General features: G+C 39.6%; 1 protein-coding gene across 8 annotated transcripts in view; it reads left to right on the top strand.

Moving 5' to 3' along the window:
• RCOR3 (REST corepressor 3) overlaps positions 1-17,862 on the top strand; it is a 58,258-nt gene extending 40,396 nt beyond the window's left edge. For 4 of the 8 annotated variants that reach the window (XM_062210289.1, XM_062210290.1, XM_062210293.1 and 1 more), the window contains 3 exons: positions 5,424-5,481; positions 14,593-14,834; positions 15,302-17,862. In XM_062210289.1, coding sequence (XP_062066273.1) covers positions 5,424-5,481; positions 14,593-14,834; positions 15,302-15,646 — 645 coding nt within the window. In that variant the 3' untranslated portion in view covers positions 15,647-17,862. Of the gene's footprint in view, positions 1-5,423; positions 5,482-11,086; positions 11,240-14,228; positions 14,362-14,592; positions 14,835-15,301 lie in introns of those variants that run through there. The other 4 variants (XM_062210291.1, XM_062210292.1, XR_009867916.1 and 1 more) reach the window with 3 other exon arrangements.
• Positions 17,863-18,455: the final 593 nt, after the last annotated feature.

An 18,455-nucleotide genomic window follows, 5' to 3' on the forward strand; every position in this document is an offset into this window, starting at 1 on the left:
GGCAGGAGCCAGGTGCTTCTCCTGGTCTCCCATGGGGTGCAGGGCCCAAGCACTTGGGCCATCCTCCACTGCACTGCCAGGCCACAGCAGAGAGCTGGCCTGGAAGAGGGGCAACCAGGACAGGATCGGTGCCCCGACCGGGACTAGAACCCGGTGTGCCGGCGCCGCAAGGTGGAGGATTAGCCTATTGAGCCGCGGCGCCGGCCTGCCACTTCACTTTATTAAAGTCACATCACATATACATTTAAATGACAGATGTTCGACCTAGACACTCAGCTAAATTGGGGGGAGGGGAGGTAGTAGTGCTGACAGTTCTCCCTGAGCTCCGTCTGCATGCCCTGAGGTAAGCATTCATGTCCCGGAAACTCTGAATCCACCATTCCCTTCATCAGTCATAGCTTTCACGTGGCCTCCTGGAGGAGCATCTCTTTGAGCTGAAGGAGATTCTAGTAAATAAATATATATTTTTAAATAACACTACCTTAAATTTTTTTATAAAGATTTATGTTATTTACTTGAAAGGCTTAGTTAGTTAGAGAGAGAAACAGAGAGAGAGGGGTGTCTTCCATCTGCTGGTTCACTCCCCAAATGGTTGCAGTGGCCAGAGCTGGGCCAGGCCAGGCCAGGAGCCAGGAGCTTCTTCAGGGTCTCCCATGTGGGTACAGGGCCCTAAGTACTTGGGTCATTCTGCAATGCTTTCCTAGGCACATTAGCAGGGAGCTAGATCGGAAGTGGAGCAGCCAGGACTCTCACTGGCACCCATATGGGATGCCAGTGCCAAGGAGGCTTCAACCACTAAGCCACAATGCTGGCCCCTAGCTTAAATTTAAGCCGGTAGTTTTCATTTGGTGTCCCAATGAAAACCTCGTGGTCTGTTCTAGTACTGGAAGAATATTCGGCTGTGTGTATGTATTTAGACACTCTGCCTGTCCCTGCAGCTATCTTTGTAAAGACATTTCAGAAAGAATTTTGGAAAATAACCAGTTTTTAAAAATAGGCTGATTTATTATTTATTTAAAGATTTATTTATTTATTTGAAAGAGTTACACAGAGAAGGAAAGGCAGAGAGAGGGAGAGATAGAGGGAGAGAGTTCTTCCATCTGCTGGTTTACTCCCCAATTGGCTGCAACAGCTGGAACTGCACCAGTCTGAAGCCAGGAGCCAGGAGCTTCTTCTGGGTTTCCCACATGGGTACAAAGGTCCAAGGACTTTTGGACCATCTTCTACTGCTTTCCCAGGCCATAGCAGAAAGCGAGACCGGAAGTGGAGCAGCTAAGACTTAAACCAGCTCCCACATGGGATGCCAGCACTGAAGTTGACGGCTTTACTCGCTACGCTACAACACCTGCCCCTGATTTTATGACCTTACATCTAAGTAAGATACAGCTCTATTGTTGTCCCTTATAAACATTTCCCAGACCTTCAAGAATGTATTTGAGGCCGGTGCCACGGCTCACTTGGCTAATCCTCCACCTGCGGTGCCGGCACCCCAGGTTCTAGTCCTGGTCGGGGCTCTGGATTCTGTCCCGGTTGCCCCTCTTCCAGGCCAGCTCTCTGCTGTGGCCCGGGAAGGCAGTGGAGGATGGCCCAAGTGCTTGGGCCCTGCACCCCATGGGAGACCAGGAGGAAGCACCTGGCTCCTGGCTTTGGATTGGCGCGGTGCACCGGCCGCAGCAACCATTTGGGGGATGAATCAATGGAAGGAAGACCTTTCTATCTCTCTCTCTCTCTCTCTCTCACTAACTCTGCCTGTCAAAAAAAGAAAAAAGAATGTTTTAATTAATGAATATATTTTGGGCTCTAGTGGAACCCAAGATCCACCTTCATGTCTGGCTCGTTCCACGTTCTCAGTGTCTCCCAAATTAAATTCATCTGCGCTCTGTCTTCCCACATCCACCAAATCAGCATCTCATGGCTTCCCAGGCCCTCAACAACAGCTCCCTTCTCTCAGCTTCCAGACTTAAAGGTCTTACTCTGCTTCTATTCATATCTCTTACTCCCTGGTCCCCACAAAACAAAATAACACAACTGTTTTCTCATTGAATTGGGTGTGCACTTATCAATGTTGATTTTTACTGCCCTTCCAAAAGAGGTTCTGCTAGTTTTTTAGTTTAAATATCCCCAACTTTTCAAGCTTATTTATCATTGCTTCCAGGCACAAATCCTGTTGTTTCCTGCACATGGAATGTCTTCTCATCTTTCCGAAATATCTCTCTTAAATTTCCAAATGTACTCTATACTTTGAAATTTGTATTAAAGTTATTTGTGTTCATCCAATCTCCTGATTTTCTGGTAAGCTTTATTAATTTTTTTAGCACACGTTGTTTCTATTTCATTTTTTATTCCCATTTCATTAACCATACCTTTGTATCCAGTTTGTTTCAACTTTAATTTTTGTTTGCTCAGGCACTGTAATAGCTGCTGCTTTCTTTACATATATATCCTCACATTTAACTATTAAAATTTAACCCTCAGAACAACTTGCAATGTAAGTATTGCAACTTTCACGAATAGGGGTTCCTCACTATCCAGATACTCACTAATGTAAGGCAGAGGTGGGGAACCTTTTTCTGCCAAGGGCCATTGGATATGTATCACATCATTCATGGGCCATACAAAATTATCACCTAAAAATAGCCTACTGTAGTCTTACCGAATTTTGCATCCCATCTGTGGTTTCCTTGGCAGAGCCAGTGAGCCCCACAGGCCGGACAGTATCCAACCCCAATCTAAGGAATGCATGAAAAAGTAAAAGTTGCCAAATAAAAACACATTGTCTGTTAAACTAGTGATTATAAAATTAGGCTCTGTTCACCAACTCTGTCTGACTTTGGCTGTAACGTTAATCCCTTCCATCACAGCGTCATTCTCTGTCATTCTTGCTAATACAATACAAGTACAGAACAAAGGGGGCCAGCGCTGTGGTGCAGTAGGTTAATCCTCCGCCTGTGGTACCAGCATCCTATCAGGGCGCCGGTTCAAGTCCTGGATGATCCTTTGGCCGGCGCCATGGCTCAATAGGCTAATCCTCCGCCTGCCATGCCAGCACCCCGGGTTCTAGTCCCGGTTGGGGCTCCAGATTCTGTCCTGGTTGCTCCTCTTCCAGTCCAGCTCTCTGCTGTGGCCCGGGAAGGCAGTGGAGGATGGCCCAGGTCCTTGGGCCCTACACCCGCATGGGAGACCAGGAGAAGCACCTGGCTCCTGGCTTCAGATCAGTGCAGTGCGCCGGCCGCAGCGGCCATTGGAGGGTGAACCAACGGCAAAAAGGAAGACCTTTCTCTCTGTCTCTCACTGTCCACTCTGCCTGTCAAAAAAAAAAAAAAAAAAAAAAAAAGTAAATGAAATTGTAAGCTTTACAAAATGTGGAAAAGCTTCATGAAGTCTGTTAAAGTACAAGAGAATGACTTCAGTCATTTAAACAGTTGTTGACAGATGTATAACCAGCAGAATTAACAATTAAAGAAAAAGATGACAACTCATAGGCAAGTGCTTAAAAGAGAAGTAATTTGAGTAACAATGAAGGGCCCTTGAAAAAATTACTGAAGCCTTCAAAGCCAAAGGATGTCGTATCTTTGTACGATGAAAAACAATATGCCAAAAAATAAAACGAATTAACTGATCATTTTTTTAAAAGATTTATTTATTCATTTCAAAGGCAGCAGAGTAGGAGAGACAGACAAGTCTTCCACTGGTTCACTCTCAAAATGCCTGCAACAGCCACGTCTGGGCCAGGGTGAAGCCAGGAGCCAGAAATCCCATCCTGGTTTCCCACATGGCTGGTAGGGGCACAAGTACTTGAGTCATTGTCCACTGCCTTCCCAGGCTCATTAACAGGGAGCTGGATCAGAAGTGCAGCAGTCAGTGCTCCAGCTGGTGCTCTACTATGGGATGCAGGCATCATAAGCAGCAGCTTCACCCAGTGCACCACAGTGCCAGCCCCTGTTTTTTGGAATAAACTAATTTTCATAAGCTTTATTCTCATATTTCAGATTAATTTGCAATCATCCCTTTAGTTTTTCACTGTTTACTCTGAAATATTTATACCTGTTTTAAGTAAGAAACAATTGCCTATATATTTTTTCTTTAAATTTGTATTTACTTCTTTGAAAGAGAGCTCCTGTTGGTTCACTTCTCAGTGGCCTGCCAGAGCCAAACAGCTCATTCCAGGTCTCATGCCTAGGTGACAGGAACCCCAATTACTTGAGCCATCATCCCATCACCACTTCTTCCAGGCTCTGCATTAGCAGGAAGGTGGAGAGAGAAGTGAGAGCCAGCAGTTAAACTCAGGCACTCCGATCATGCAGAGAGGATGTTTTTAAGCTGCATGTTAACCATTTTAATTTTGGCTTACCTTTTTATTTCTGATTCTGGAGTCCCTTAGTTTTTCCTGTTCTCTCACTTTCTCATGTCCTTGTTACTGGTGTTCCTTTGCCTGGTCGCCAGTATGCTAACCTTGAGGCATATCTGCTGTCCACCATCTTGCCTGCCTCTCTGTCCCATTTAAATCTCATCTGAGACCCAGCAGTTTCTCTTTTAGGTTTTTCCTTCCTTTATTATATCTTTGTCCTCTAATAAAACAGTTTTTAACTTTGAATTTTTGTTTTTTCATCTTCATGAATAATTACTTAGACTTCACTCATGGTGAAAAAGTTGGTATTCCCAGAACTGCTGTGTGCTGTAGATTCCTATACTGAGACCATGGGTGAGGTGAGGCCAGAGTGTTTCCCTTCTCAAAGGAGGCCTCTTTTCTGTCTTGCCCAGCAGTCCCTGTGTTACACAGAGCTGCTTGCCTTGACAGTTCTCTTTAGACCTGCGTGCTGGTGTACTTACTCCTGTACCCCACCCCATCCCCCATCTACTGCTGCTGCTCTTTTAGTTTATTGGGTCAGCTGGTATGCACTAATGACATCTGTTTAGGTATTTGATGTAATATTACTATAGTAAAAATTCTAAACAGGATTTTTTTTTTATCAAAACATTGGTAGGTTTTGGGAGAAGGAAACTTACTCTTATTAGCAGATCACTTTCTGCTTCAGAAATTTGAGAAAGCATTTTAGAGATAGAAATGTCCTCAAAAGAAAATAAAGTCTTAACTATTTAAAACTAAGCCAAAGTTACGCTATAGTGTGTGATAGAACGTTGTGGGCAACTAATAGATTTGCTCAGGTTTTAAAATCTGTGATCAGAACATAAATACTAATGTTTACTCTCCCAAGTTATTAAATTTCCCTTTCATTATCTTTCTGTGGGGTGAAAGCTAGCTTAAAATACATGTATTTTAATCCTTCTGAAAATGAAGTCTTTGTAATTAGACTTTTAGTAATTTCATGTCTGTGATATGGTAAAAAGTTAAAAAAAATAAGCACTTTGGAAAAATGTCTGTCTTCATATCCTCATTAGGAAACTTCTCTTTAATTTTGTAGTCAAATCAGAAAATTAATGCCCGTTGGACCACAGAGGAGCAACTTCTAGCAGTGCAAGGTATATTAAAGATAAGCAGTTATTGTTGTTAATGATTGAACTTGTCATGAAAGGTGACCGTAGTTCTACCCTTCGTTTAGATATGCATCAAGAAAGGGCTCCTGGGTTCACCACAAAGTCCTGGTGACCAGGAGTTCTGTGCTGATTTGTGGACGTGACCTTCTTCTGAGTCTGATGTGCATTTGGGGTCCTGAGCAGCACATCACACCTTAGCTCTAAATAATTGATGGTGATGACAGCATGACCAAATTACATGGGCTCTCTGTGCCTCTGTTTCAGTGTTGCTGCTGTTGGGTTCACTCTTACCATACACTTTGATAACTTATATAGTTAAGAGATAAATCAACTATGATACATTTTTGGTTTCTCTACTTTGTATTTCTCCCTTTGATAAATGTAAGGTACTGGAAATATTTATATTACTTAATTTTTAGAGATATACCAGTGAATGTTTAGAGATCTGACTTTATATTTTTTTAAAAAGAAACTTGAGACATATCAAAAGATACACAAAAGCATTTTAAATACACTGTTTATAAGAATGCTTTGTTGAGTTATGTGGCAGAAGACTTTGTATTCTGAATACTAATAATTGGACAAATTGGAAGTATTATAGATTGGGATTTTTTTTCCACATTTAAACTATTTAAAGAAGGGTAAACTGCACATTTTTATTCAGTGTTGTGGATTTTTTTTTCTCTTAGAGGTAAATTATCTGCAGGACTGATTATGTAACAAAGTTTGTTCCGCATTTTTTTTGTTTGTTTGTTTCTTCTTGGCTGAGCCCTCTTTGTGTTAAATACTAATAGCTTTTTAAAATTTTACGTATTTTATTCATTTGAAAGGCAGAGAGAGATTTCCCAACTGCTGGTTCACTTCCTAAATGCCTGGAGCAGCTGAGCATGGCCCATGCTAAAGCCAGGCGTTCAATCCAGGTCTCTTACATGGGTGACAGGTCCCTAACTACTTGACCTATCTCCTGTTGCCTCCCAGGGTGAATATTAGCAGGAAGCTAGAATCAGGGGCAGAGCCAGCCAGGATTTTTAACATGGGCACCCTGATATGGGATGTGGGCATCCCAAACTGGTCTTAACTACCACCCACTGATAGTTGTTTTACCTAGGTTAACTACTATGAGAGAGTGAGGCCCCAGTGAAATAGCTGAGCATACTTTTGAAAATATTTTCAAATACTCATTAGGAAATGTTAATACAAAAAATGTCGTGCACATATCGGAATAATGTCATTAAAGATGGACTGATAGATGGTTCTGCAGTTTGTTCTAGAGAGAAAAAGAATAGCCAGTCAGCATGCTTTACAAATGTCACTGGAGGGTACCAGCAGCATGTCAGCCTCCCCTTTGGGCTGTAGAGCATAATGCAGGCATTATAAGGGAAAATACTTGATGCTATATAGAGGCAGGTCCTGGATGCACATTGAGCAGATCCACCATTGTGGAATTAAGTTTCTGAGTGAATCAGAGCAAGGTTTAGTTCATTTATAGTGTAAGTTAATGTTAAAATTTGTTTATGATATGCTTATTTTTTGTTTTAAAATTAGGATTATAAGTGGGTGCTTCATACTCAGAGCTTTAGCTCATGGTGCTAGTGTGATTATTTTGAGTAGGTGTTGCTCTTCTTTATGTCTCTCCATCCCAATAGCGATCCTGCTAAGACATGAGTCCTGGTTTGCAGTATTCAGTTGCTTAACAGTTAGTGTGTTCCATTTGTACCCCAATGTAAGGGATTTTCCCAATGTAAGGATTTTCTGAAGAGGATCTTGGAAAATATGGATAAATGTTTGTGTATGTAGCAGTTAGGGTTTTTTTGTGGTTTTTTTTTTGTTTTTTTTTTTTTTTTTTTTTTTTTTTTTTTTTTTGACAGGCAGAGTGGACAGTGAGAGAGACAGAGAGAAAGGTCTTCCTTTTTGCTGTTGGTTCACCCTCCAATGGCCGCCATGGCCTGCGCGCTGTGGCCGGCGCACCGCGCTGATCCGAAGCTTGGAGCCAGGTGCTTCTCCTGGTCTCCCATGGGGTGCAGGGCCCAAGCACTTGGGCCATCCTCCACTGCACTGCCAGGCCACAGCAGAGAGCTGGCCTGGAAGAGGGGCAACCAGGACAGAATCCAGCGCCCTGACTGGGACTAGAACCCGCTGTGCCGGCGCCGCAGGCTGAGGATTAGCCTATTGAGCCGTGGCACCGGCACAGTTAGGGTTTGATGCTGTTCTATGGCACTGCTTCACTCACAAGTGGTAGAGTCCATTGACTCACACTGCCGACTTGGGTATTGTGTAAAGCTGCATTCAAAGGAAAGGCAGTGGTAAGATTTATATATATATTGCTTGAGCTATAAATGTGGATATAGTTTATAAATACTGAAATTTAAAAAAAAAATACATATAATCAGATATTTTCTCTAGAGTAAGACATTCAGTATTCTACACATTTAAAAGTAACCCTTTAAATAAATCACACTGGTGTAGCAGCAGTTTGTATGGAAGTATAGTATACATGATGTTCTTAAAGCATTTCAAAGGCACTTCCTTAATGTATTAATGTATTTATTTTGACTATTTAGAATTTTTGTTTTCATTTTGGTTTTTTTGTTTTGTATTCTTACATAAAATAAAACAATGTAAAGCCATTGGTGTCCAAAATAGTTATTTTAGAATTACAAGGTGCCATTTGGTATCATATACCCCCATGTTTATGTAGTGCTCAGGAGCGTGTCTTAGAAGCAGTATAATCACGTAGTGGCGTCACCTGTACCTAAGTGTCAGTGTGGTTAAGGCACATAATTGCAGAATCTGTTTTCACATGTCATGGTTTGCACTCCAGAAGTACGCCTCTTAGAGGGCAGGTACTTTTGTTTTTTCTTCTTTTTCCAGACTTTATTTATGGCAAACCTTTATGTGATACTATCCTAAGGAACATTTGGTTTCACAAAGTAACAGTAAATTATGTTTTGACACGAAAATGTTTTAATTTGTATAACATATTAACACATTTTAGACATATATTCTATTTGACACTCATTCATTAAATGCTTTATTTTATCTTGCTCACAATAGAGTATTTCAGTGACCCAGAGAAAGAATTAATGACTCTAGTGCAAGTAGTGAAATTTGTAACTCTCGCTTTTTTTCTTCTAACTCTTTTAAAATCAAATGAACATATTAAGTTTGTTCCTTTCCTGGGGCTTAAGTATATGTATTCCACCTACTCATATTGTTGTTAACTATATGCTGGCCATTTAATTACCCATCCCCCTTTCTTTCTCGCTTAATTGGAAAGCGGAAAATCATACTCAGATCAAATAAGAATGTTTGTTTATATTTTTATAATTTAATACTTTATATTAACTCTAGTTCTGCCTATTAAACAGTTTCAGTAACATTCATCAAGTGGGACATCGTCAATGCCGCTAATTTAATCCTCTTAAAATATTTGCTAACAATGGTACTTAAACAGTTTTTGTCATCTGTTCCAGCTTTAATGTCTAAACTTTTATAACAAATTAGTTAATAGTGAAGCCAATTATTATCTTCATGTATTTGTATTGATAGTAAGATACTATTCCTGTTTGTAGCTTGTCATATATAAAAGTATTTTTTCCTAATCTATCATGCTGTTAGAAGTTAGCCTAAAATCATAGTCATATAGTAAGCATTCTTTATTGAGCAAGAATTAAGAAAGGATGAATTCTAGGTATGCCTTTCTTTTTCAGGTAAAATAGAAGTTATTAGCTGTTTTAATAAAACAGTAATATTTAAATAATAGAGCACTCTAAGTTTGTAGGGGGCAGAAGCACAGTTTATAATATTTACCATTCTTATTTCAGGTTGCCTCTTAAACGTATTTGTTTCCCAGCTGTTGGTACTAAAAAACCAATTATGTTCCCCAACTAAAATCTTTGTGTTATTTGAGGATAAACAACCACGAGAGTTTTTCTGATGTCATCAAGACATTAACTTTAATTGGTAGTTCTTTTTTTCATGTTGCCTCCATCTCATGCAAAACAGAAAGTGATAAAACTATGTAGTTGGCTTTGCTTATAGTAAAAGTTACTTTCTCTTCCTGTAGTTTTTATATTCATTCCTTTTAACAGAAATTAAGTTGCAGGTCTAGAAATTGTCTTCTTTCTAGCTTTACCTCATACTTAAAAAAAAAGAAGAAAAGGCTAGAATGGTATATAACATGGAATAAAAGGTAGATTTGTCAGGTGACTAAAGTTTAAGGATAGTAGCCCTGTACACAAGTGATCAAAAAGAAGTGGAAATGGAAGATCCATACCTTTGCATCTGAAATGCAGCCTTTTGCTTTGGAAAATTTTTTTTCTATTTTAACAGATGACCATAAGAATGGAGATCTAAAAGTATAATCCTCAGCCCTCTGATCCTTACTTCAAATAATTAGCCATTCAGAGTTTTCAGTGTTTTGGTAATTTATCTTAAAATTTATCTTAAAATTAAGAAGATGAGGATGCAAGACCCAGAAGAGAAAGGATAGACATTGAAAACAGAATACATGGTTTTTGATTATAACCCTCACCTATGTCCACCAATTACTGTTTACTGCTATTAAGATCTTTTCTACCTTCTTCTTGATATTTTAGCATTTTTTATTTTTATTATATTTGAGAGGCAAAGCTCCCTTCCACTGATTTTCTCCCCAAATGACTGCAACCGTGAGGGCTGGGTCAGGGTGAAGCCAGGAACCTAGATCTCAACCCTGGTCTCATGTGGGCAGCAGGGACCCAGATACTGGAGCCCTCCCTGCACTCGCAGGGTCTTACTGATTGAACTACATTCCTGGAGTTTCTAGATGTCACTGTTCCCATTCTTTCAGAAATAGTTTAAAAAATTAGTATTTCCTAATTATATTAAGTACATACTCACTTTAAGAAATTTTGCTGTAAAAAGCAGGAAAAGGGATACCCTGATATTTCACTGTCTAGTAGCTGCTTGCCACTATACATATTTTTCCCTTCTTTTGTAGTCCAAAATCAAAAATTTAAGATGACTTTAAGTATACCAGAAGCAGCTTTGTGCTATCCTGGTAGCTTAAAAAAAAAAAGAAAAATAAAATGCTAGGTACAGTTACAAAACACCATTAAGTGCTCCTGAAGTTACCATCTCATTAGCTATGATCCAAAGATCAAAATATGTGAATAGACAAACTTTACTAATTCATGCCTTGTGGCTATGCTGAAGTATCTACTATTAATAAAAATATCATCTATAGCAGCTTAGACATGTAAATAAGAAATGTGAACAAGCATACGAATGGATGTTACACAAATGGATGTTTTGTGTTGGGTCACAGAGCACTGGTTGGAAAGTGCAGGCTTTCATTAATCGCATAACAGAATACCCTACTGAGTTATATTTTTGTGTTCCCAAACAAACTTTAAACATATATATATATATATAAAAGATGGTATCATCATAGGAAGCCAAATTATGTCATTGTAACTTTCAAATGAAATTTAGGTATTTGACTAAAAACAGTTTTTTCCTTTCCCTGTGAAGTTTATAATTTGCCTCTTCCAGGGTTCTCTGAATGTTTATTCCACTAATCCTTGAAAATTGATCTCTTGCCCTACAGGTGAGACTTTAATTTAGCAACTATTATACCTGAGCCTTTGACATCTTCAGGAAGAGATTGATTCCATCATCATATTTAACTCCCTTGCTGAGAAGGCAATCAGATTGCTTTATTGTAAACTATTAAAAAAGAATGGACTACCTTTTCCTCCAGGTACAAATTAAAAATAAGGTTGCTGTGGTGCTGTCAGTTGTTAGCTGCTCCACACACACACACACACACACACAGGTCGTCCTCCAGGAACCTGGCTGGAGAGAATCCTGAAGCAGCAGCTCTGTTAAGTGAGCCTGAGCTGGCCACGGGTGCAGAGCCTCGGGGCTCATGCGGGATGTGCTCAGCACTGTAGTCGTGCTGGTCCTGACTGGTATTCCACAGGACCAAGGTATTCCAAGGTGCCCGCCAACCTTGTCCACATCTTGCTACACAGAGAAAGTTAGGAAATCTGCCCCAACACATGGGAGTGAATAGATGAGGCTTGCTGGTTGTCCCCAAGGAGACTGCCAAGGAACTCGGCTATTTGAGACCCTGCCAGTCAGCCTGCAGGCTGAGGGGATGAATACCTGGGTCACGTGTGTTTGCAGGACAACAAAAGTCCACTGTGGTGCTCTGAGCCTTAATGACTCTAGACTGGCATCCGTGAGTTAATAAGCATCCCTGGGTGACTTGGGGAAAAGCCAAAGTCCTAGAAAAACTAAAACTCTTAGGGAAAGTAGTTTTGAGTTAGAATCTATAATTTTGCAAATGTTAGAATATTGGTGACAGGGTAAAGTCCATTGAGCCAGAGAAAATTAAGAATTAGGTTTAAAAAAAAAAAAAAAGGAACAGTGAACAGTTACATAATGGGATAGGACTTGGGGACAGCTAAGGTTTGGGAAGGTATTTTCTAAGGCAGGTGTCCTGAGGGTTATTATGCCTTCAGACCTGGAATGTGACTTCTAATAGGAATACAGAAGATCCAATCCCAGACTTACTTAACGTTTTCATTTTTAAGCTCATGTATTCAGTAGATTTGGCCATTTTTAGAATTTGAATTAAGTATCCCTTATGGAAATCAGTACACTAATAGAATGCTGTCTGGTTTGTAATTAGTGGTTATTTTTCAGTGCAGCAATCTCAAATTAAGAAATGGGGCAGAAACTCAGTCTTTTAAGAGTTAATGTTTTCCTCTTTAATGCCTTTTTTTTTATTTTTTTATTTGACAGATAGAGTTAGACAGTGAGAGAGAGGGACAGAGAGAAAGGTCTTCCTTCCGTTGGTTCACTCCCCAAATGGCCTCTACAGCCAGCACGCTGCACTGATCCGAAGCCAGGAGCCAGGTGCTTCCTCCTGGTCTCCCATGCGGGTGCAGGGCCCAAGCACTTGGGCCATCCTCCACTGCCCTCCCGGGCCACAGCAGAGAGCTGGACTGGAAGAGGAGCAGCCAGGACTAGAACCCGGTGCCCATATGGGATGCCGGTGCCGCAGGCGCAGGATTAGCCAAGTGAGCCACGGCGCCGGCCCTAATGCTTTTTTTAAAAGTTGGTTTTTATGTACTTAAAAGGCAGAACAACAGAGAGAGAGAGCAATTTCTCGTCCACTGATTCACTCCCCAAATGCCCACAACAACCAGGTCTGGGCCAGGCTGAATCCGAGTCTCCCATGTGGATGGCAGGGCCCAAGCACTTGAACCATCATCTGCTGCCTTCCAAGGTACACTATCTGCAAACTGTGTTGGAAGCGCAGTAGCCAGGCCTTGAACCAGCACTCCAATATGGAATGCAGGTATTCCAAGTAGCGGTTTAACCCGCTGCACTACAGTGCCCATCCCAAGATTAATATTTTCTAAAGGAGTAAGTAGTAGAGAAGTACTTGAATATTTAACAGTAACTGCTAAAAATAACCTTAGAATTTTATTGCCAAATAAACCCTCATTGGAATCTAGTCACAATTAGAGGTCTTCCTTAATGTGACATTCAAACTGGAATTCAGCTCATGAATTTAAAGAAAATATAAATTCATTTATACCATAAGACATTGCAAACAATGTCTTTTTGTTGCCTTGCATATCTTTCCTTTGGAAACAGAGCAAGTGAACATAACTTACAAATCTAAAACTACATTAAAAAGAAAAATGGGATATGGTTAGGGTAAATAATGTCAGACCTCCTGCCCAAAACTCTCTAAGATAAAGGGACTCCCCATAAACCAAGCTCAGTTAGTTGAGTGTGGCCAGAGATACCTGTTTCCAAATTCTCATTTTAAAGTAAGGGCAGAATTTGGCCGTAGAATTACATCACATCATGATGGTTCTTTAGGTAATTGGTTTTCATAGTAACTGGTATCAGAATATACGCAGCCTATGAAGTAAATGTGGCAAAATATTTAAAATTATTAAATCTTAATATTATCAAAATAAACACAATTGAACTAGAACTCCTGCTGGGATCTTAATATATCCCTAAATTATTCTCTCATCTGTGATTCTATACATGTTGTTTATTTAATTCTCCCCTATTTTTGTCTCTTTCCTCATTTCTGTCATTAATAAGTTAACTGTTTTCTGGCATTTTAAAAAGCAGTTAACAAATAATGGAAGAAAAATCTTTCACAACTTTTACACTTTGCACTGAGTGCATCTCTTCCTAAAATGAATTGGTGAGCTTCTTCTCGAATTCTTAGAGAAAATTGCTCGTTTTAATTCTGTAGCATAAGTGATAGTCTCAACTTCATTCATTATCATCCTTCATTATATTGACGTCTCCTCCATGAAAAGCTAGGGTTTCAGACAAGATACAACCATTCTTAGATTCAAAACAGAGCACACAGGTGCTCTTTGAATATACTCTTATTCTTTAGGCTGTAAAGCGTAGCTTAGGTCTACTGGATGAGTTAAAATACAATTTACTCCAAAAAAAAATCTTCCCTTTTTTAATCTATCAGACTGTGATGATTCTCCTGCTTTTTATGCTTAAATTCTTGTTTCTGTCTGTTGGTAACCTGGTGGGATAGGCAGGTATTCTGTTGAAGTTAGTATTAAGACCCAATTGACAATGTTTTTCTTAATTGGGGGAGCTCAAGGCTACTCACTCAGTCCATTGAGGGGATAAGAGAGATGGCCTGTTCCCATCCAGTTTTGTTTACAAACGGTGTTGCTCAAATTTAGGTGACTGGCTACTAGGGAAATAAATGAATATGGAATTGAGGATGGAACAAAGAATTCAATGCTTTACAATAAATGGACTGTATTTGAGAGTTCAAGAGAGGATTGGAGAGAATAACTGAGTATGTAAAAAATGGTAAGTTTCTGATTGTTCAGTTGAAGACAAGTGACTGGCTCAATAAAATGACATAATTGATAGTGTTCGTCTGTGACCTGATGTCTTGGCCTCTATCTCAGAATTGAGAGATGAGCAGAGTTTATCAGAAAGGGTTTTCATTGCTGGTATCTTGTGTGTGTGCATGATGTGTAGTACACACAGCTCTCCTTACTGATCCTTCACAGGTGTATTATTTACTTTGCCTTCCAGGTGTCCGCAAATATGGTAAAGATTTTCAAGCTATTGCAGATGTAATTGGCAACAAGACTGTTGGCCAAGTGAAGAACTTCTTTGTAAACTACAGGCGTCGGTTTAACTTAGAGGAGGTATTGCAGGAGTGGGAAGCAGAACAAGGAACCCAGGCTTCTAATGGTGATGCTTCTGCTTTAGGGGAGGAGACAAAAAGTGCTTCTAATGTGCCATCAGGGAAGAGCACTGATGAAGAAGAGGAGGTGTGTTTGTGTATGGAATTTGAGCTAATATGAGCTGAGGACTCAGCATTTTCTGTGGTGTTCCCTAAGGGTAATGTGTCAGAGGACCAGCTAAATGAGCATGAAAGGTTGACAATACACTTAGTGGTGCATCTCATGACTCTTAAGTCATAATGACATGTTAATTTCTGATCCTGGCAGAATGGAGAGTGTATTGTTCTTTCATCATAGTCTTATTTTTTATTTCCAGTGTTAAGCTGTTTACTAATAAAGATGCCTGTTTGGTAGCCTCATTGCTTTCTCAGTTTTTATTTTGTTTGTTTGTTTGCTTTTTTGTTTTGTTTTGTTTAAAATAAAAGAAGCTTGTGCTTCCAATAAACACTGGTGTTATGTTTTTGTTTGGTTTTCCTGTGACAGCCCAAACTATGTTGTACTAAGTTCATCAGGATTTACATCTTACACCTGTGTTTTTGTTTCCTCACCTCTAGGCACAGACCCCACAGGCTCCTCGGACTCTGGGTCCATCACCTCCTGCCCCATCATCCACTCCAACACCAACAGCCCCCATTGCCACCCTGAACCAGCCTCCACCACTTCTTCGTCCAACACTGCCTGCTGCCCCTGCTCTTCACCGGCAGCCTCCTCCACTCCAGCAGCAGGCCCGGTTCATCCAGCCCCGGCCAACTTTAAATCAGCCTCCACCACCTCTCATTCGCCCTGCTAATTCTATGCCACCCCGTCTAAACCCAAGACCAGTGTTGTCCACAGTGGGTGGTCAGCAGCCACCGTCACTTATTGGAATTCAGACAGATTCACAGTCCTCACTGCACTAAAAATTAATTGGACAGCGCTGCAGTAACTTTGCACCCCATCATTTTACCAGTGCTCATCTGACTAATTGGAAAGAGGAGAGAATAATTCTTCTTAGGTAATGAGGCTGAGAGCTAGTTGTGTGGCAGTGCACTAGCAGAAGTGGATGAGCTGTCTCAGTTCGCTAGGCGAGAGTGTTACCCAGCAGAAAGCCTTCAGTTAGCCTCCTACTAGGGTGTGTGTTCACCAACGTGGTCTCACAGAAGGAAAAGCAAAAAGAGTTAAGTCTTCTATACACCACGGGGTTCGGCTTCATCTTTACTGTATTTATTTTACTGAGGTTCTTTATATTCCTGCCTCTTCATAGTCAACCTCTTAGTACAGGAACATTGACTTAGGAATTGTGAAAGTTTCTTAAGGACATTTGGCTTTTTTTTTTTTCTTTAATTTAATTTTTAAAAAAACATTTTCCTATGTTAGGAGAGCAAGAATAAATAGCCTGCATTTCATATTTTGACATATGTTCATTTTCTGCATATTTCACCATAGCTACATACCCCTTTTTTCAAAAAAAAAAAAAAAACGTTGCTTTTTTTTCTTAAAGGAATTTAAATACATTCCTTTGAAAGAAAGCAATTTTATCAATTGCAAAGCAATTATATGAAACCACAGAGAATGTACTGAATCTACTAACCCTTTTAATATACAGTGTAGGGTCCGAGTGAAAAGTCCTTGTTTAAAGGTCGTTGGCCCGTCATCTGTCAGTAACAAGAGGACTGGAATAATACTTTTACACACAAATGAGGACTTAATGTGTTGAAACATAATGTCTTTAAGTTCCTTGAAAATAGGATTACTATGGAAATTTTTTTTAATGTTTCTAAATGATACCTGCTTTTAAGTAGTAGTTGCCTACATTTGGGGACATTAGAAGAGAATTATTATATTTTATCAGTTATGTAGAGATGGTGGTTATGGAAGCATTTATTTACAGTATCTTTTTTATGTTTAGATTCTGAACTTAAAATTGCCCTCATGCTTATTAAAATGATCTGCATTTACTATGAAGGTGTTTTCTTGATAAATCTGTTGTACTGTTTGGACACATTTGTGTATTCCTTGTTTGGTTTAGGGTTAAGTCATCAACATTATTCCATAAAATTAAGAGTCTGTTATCTAATGTGTATCAGTATATTGTCACCCTTGTCCTGTTAACTCAAAATGCTGAGACCCCTTTTTATAACAAAAGACATTTCAAGTCTTCTTAATTCAACACAATCAACCATTAAGCACCTACAAAAAGTATTTTACAAGTGATAGTATTTCAACGACGTGTTACTAGTATTTTTGATAGTGATTTCATATTGGAATCATGACCTGTGCAGAGACAGATCACTCAGATTGCTATACTAGTGGACCTAAGGCTGAATGTTTGCACATTCACATTCTCATTGCAGTTAGAACTACTTTGTGAAGTAGTTATAAAACCGTAATTTATGTTTTAAGAGGTCATATATTCCCAAATGTTGGGAAAATAGTCTCTACCATTGGCTCAATAGCTTTAAAGAGCTGTAGGCTTAAATTCATTGATCAGGTTTGGTTTTAAGATTTTCCTTCCATGTGAACCCTAATTTCTGGCATAATCTGAAACTTTCCTGGCTGGGTCCTATTCTTTCTCATCATCTTAACTAGTTCCTGTCCTGGATTATAACCAGATCAAATGTCACTGATTTAAAATTCGTAATATTCAAGAATTTATACTTATTTTTCCTTTAAAAGTCATGGGGGACAGTTACATATCTTAAGAGAAAGTATCTAAAGCATTTTTAAAGCACTTAGATTGTCTTGCATTGTGCACACTATATCTTTACAGCTTTTAATGTCTTGTCTCTTGTCGGTAGACCTTCCGTACACAGTGTGTGGGATATGTCAGTCGAGGTGGTCAGTGCCAGCATCTGCCCAGCCACTAAGTATATTGTGATTCACTTACAAAGACATGGACCAAGGTGCTGTGTCTGAGGGATGTGCTGTAATTTGATTTACCTACATTAGAGCACACAGTAGAAAAACCTTAGCTTCATTAGTAATATGACACATGTATATAGTGAGATGTCTTTATTGTGTGCTTTGCATATTTTGTAAATATTTTGCACGTCATTATTTTACTTTTTTGTTTAAGCAGTGTTTGGCCTGGAAGATTGATATGCTTGCTGCTTAATCAAAGGATTAAAGATTTAAAGATGTCTATGTCTTCTATTTTATATAATTTCATGTTATATGAGTAATTTAGGACCTCTTCACCATGAAATCCTAAATATTAACTTTTATAAAAAAGCAAAACCTAAAAATCTTTTAATGACCATTTTCATTAATTTCAAGGTTATCATTTTTGAGGAATCTATGCTAACTTTTTAATTACATAACAAGTCACTGTTGATCTGTCTGGTAAAATTAATGAAAAATACTTTCTGTGTTTTAATTCCAGTGTAATATGGATGAAGTAAAGGTAAGTTATTGATCAAAACTTCATCTTAATAAGCTTACATTAAGAGAGTAAAATATAAAATAAAAGGTACAATATGAAATAGAATATAAAATTCTATCTTAGGCCGGCACCATGGCTCAACAGGATAATCCTCCACCTAGCGGCGCCGGCACACCAGGTTCTAGTCCCGGTCTGGGCGCCGGATTCTGTCCTGGTTGCCCCTCTTCCAGGCCAGCTCTCTGCTGTAGCCAGGGAGTGCAGTGGAGGATGGTCTGAGTCCTTGGGCCCTGCACCCCATGGGAGACCAGGAGAAGCACCTGGCTCCTGCCAGCAGATCAGTGCGGTGC

The sequence above is a fragment of the Lepus europaeus genome, chromosome 14, assembly GCF_033115175.1.
Source record: "Lepus europaeus isolate LE1 chromosome 14, mLepTim1.pri, whole genome shotgun sequence".
Taxonomy (NCBI): domain Eukaryota; kingdom Metazoa; phylum Chordata; class Mammalia; order Lagomorpha; family Leporidae; genus Lepus; species Lepus europaeus.